This window comes from Austrofundulus limnaeus, unplaced genomic scaffold (assembly GCF_001266775.1).
Source record: "Austrofundulus limnaeus strain Quisiro unplaced genomic scaffold, Austrofundulus_limnaeus-1.0 Scaffold876, whole genome shotgun sequence".
Classification (NCBI taxonomy): Eukaryota; Metazoa; Chordata; class Actinopteri; order Cyprinodontiformes; family Rivulidae; genus Austrofundulus; species Austrofundulus limnaeus.
In genome coordinates, this window is record NW_013953278.1 from 140,831 (window position 1) to 142,768 (window position 1,938).

General features: G+C 46.3%; 2 protein-coding genes across 2 annotated transcripts in view; both read right to left on the minus strand.

Annotated features, from left to right (window-relative positions):
* The window catches only part of LOC106533058 (claudin-4), a gene marked incomplete at its 5' end in the record, with an annotated part of 29,086 nt that overhangs the window by 3,742 nt on the left and 23,406 nt on the right, over positions 1-1,938 (minus strand).
* On the minus strand, positions 587-1,932 carry LOC106533055 (claudin-4). The gene has a single exon (XM_014029264.1). The coding sequence runs from the start codon at positions 1,821-1,823 to the stop codon at positions 1,158-1,160; it is 666 nt and encodes a 221-aa protein (XP_013884718.1). The 5' UTR covers positions 1,824-1,932; the 3' UTR covers positions 587-1,157.

The following is a 1,938-nucleotide window of genomic DNA, read 5'->3' on the forward strand; positions in this document are numbered from 1 at the left end:
GACTAATGCATCGAACCGAACCGTGATTTTTCTGTATCGTTGCACCCCTAGTTTAAAACTTTTCCAGTTTCTAACATATTTTTTCGGTTTCAAAATTATTGCTCAGCTTTAAAATTATTTTTCAGTTTCACTTTTTTCCACCGTTTCAAAAACTTTTTATTTTGAGGAAAACTTACGGCCCCAGTTTATCTCCATAAAGCTTACAGCTGTTTTTTGTTTTATTCAGTCGTGCAGGCAGAGGACCACTAAGTGCAGCAAGATAAGAGGACATTTTGAGCCACACTGAATTTAACTTTCAAAATCAAAACGACTTTTTTTTTTAATTCTTGCATAAACTCCTCTGTTTCTTATTTTATTCATATCAATTTAAACATTTTAAACTTGTGGATTTAACTTCTAACTGTTGGATAAATCCACATTTCCTGTTACATTGTGGTGATGTTGGYAGAAAACGACAAGTTTAACATTTGAAAACCATTTTAAACCGTTGCCCTTTTCTGTTTTCATGCAGGAAYCTGGAAATGTTCTGGGAAACTGTTTGTTTGTTGCTTTGCTCAGTGCTGACTCGACACTTTTGTTCCTCAGATAATGAGCTGGAGGGAACCTGACGAACCGGTTCTGACCAGTTCAAATAACCACCGATGTTTTGTCCCGAAGCAAATCAACAAGCAGAGGAGGCACAACACGAGGTTCTTTATTGGTTAGAAGAAAAATAAAAGAGTCAAAGTGTTTTTTTTACAGAGTTTCTGTTGAAATTTCTCAGAACAATAGATTTGACAAGTAAAACAAGTTTGTCGTAAATTAAACTTAAATCTTGTTTGTTTCAGACAGAAAACATCCTCAAAGTGCAAATTTCCTTCATTAGTTTTTGTTTGGGTCTTTTCAGATCCGTCCAGTCCGTCCCTGTCTCTGACCCGGGACAGAAGCACCAGGTAAAGACCGAGTCTCTTTACGACATCTGAGTCAAACTGCTCCAAAAGTAAAACCTTGGTCAATATTTACTGGATTTATTCAAATATTCATACAGAGGAATGAGTTTTTGAAATAAACAAAGGTCAATAAAACATTTAAAAAGAGGATTTTTGTTTTTTGTGGCCAGATAAACTAGTAAAAATGACCACACCTGGCCCGGGAGCCTTCAGTTTGAAGAAAAGCACTCAGATGTAAGTTTTCGTCGATGTATCAGAGGAGAGGTACGAATCTTTGCCTTTCCCTTCAGACTTGTTTAAGAGGTGCCTCTCTGAGGGGCTGTTCTGCTCCTTGGKGGGGCAGCCGGAGCACAGGAGTCCTCCTCCTACAACGAGCAGCGCCGCGGCGCCGCCGCCAATGTAAATACAGGATCCCATCTCTCGTTTCTGAGCGTCCATGACCAGAGGGCTGTAGAAGTCCTGGACGATGATGGAGGCGGTCCAGCACACAGGAACCAGGCACAGGAGCCCGCTGATGACCAGAATCACGCCCGCCCCCACCGAGGCCCTCGCCTTGGCGCCCTCCTCCGGGATGAAGTTGGTGCACTTCCCTCCGACGAAAGCCACGAGGAGCCCGACGAGGCCGGCGATGATGGAGACCACCATCAGAGCCCGGGCCCCCTGCAGGTCCGTGCTCAGGGCCAGCAGGGAGTCGTAGACCTTGCACTGCATCTGACCCGTGCTCTGCACCACGCAGCTCATCCAGATGCCCTCCCACATGACCTGCGACGTCACGAGGTTGGTCCCGATGAAGGCCGAGACCCTCCACATGGGCGCGGCGCAGGCGACCAGCACCCCCACCCAGCCGAGGAGCGCCAAGGAGCAGCCGGCCATCTGCGTCCCCATGGAAGCCATCTCTGTGAAGCTCTGAACGCCGCTGCCTGAGGGACACAGGTGAGCAGGTGTTTGTGTGTGTGTGTGTGTGTGTGTGTGTGTGTGTGTGTGTGTGTGTGTGTGTGTGTGTGTGTGT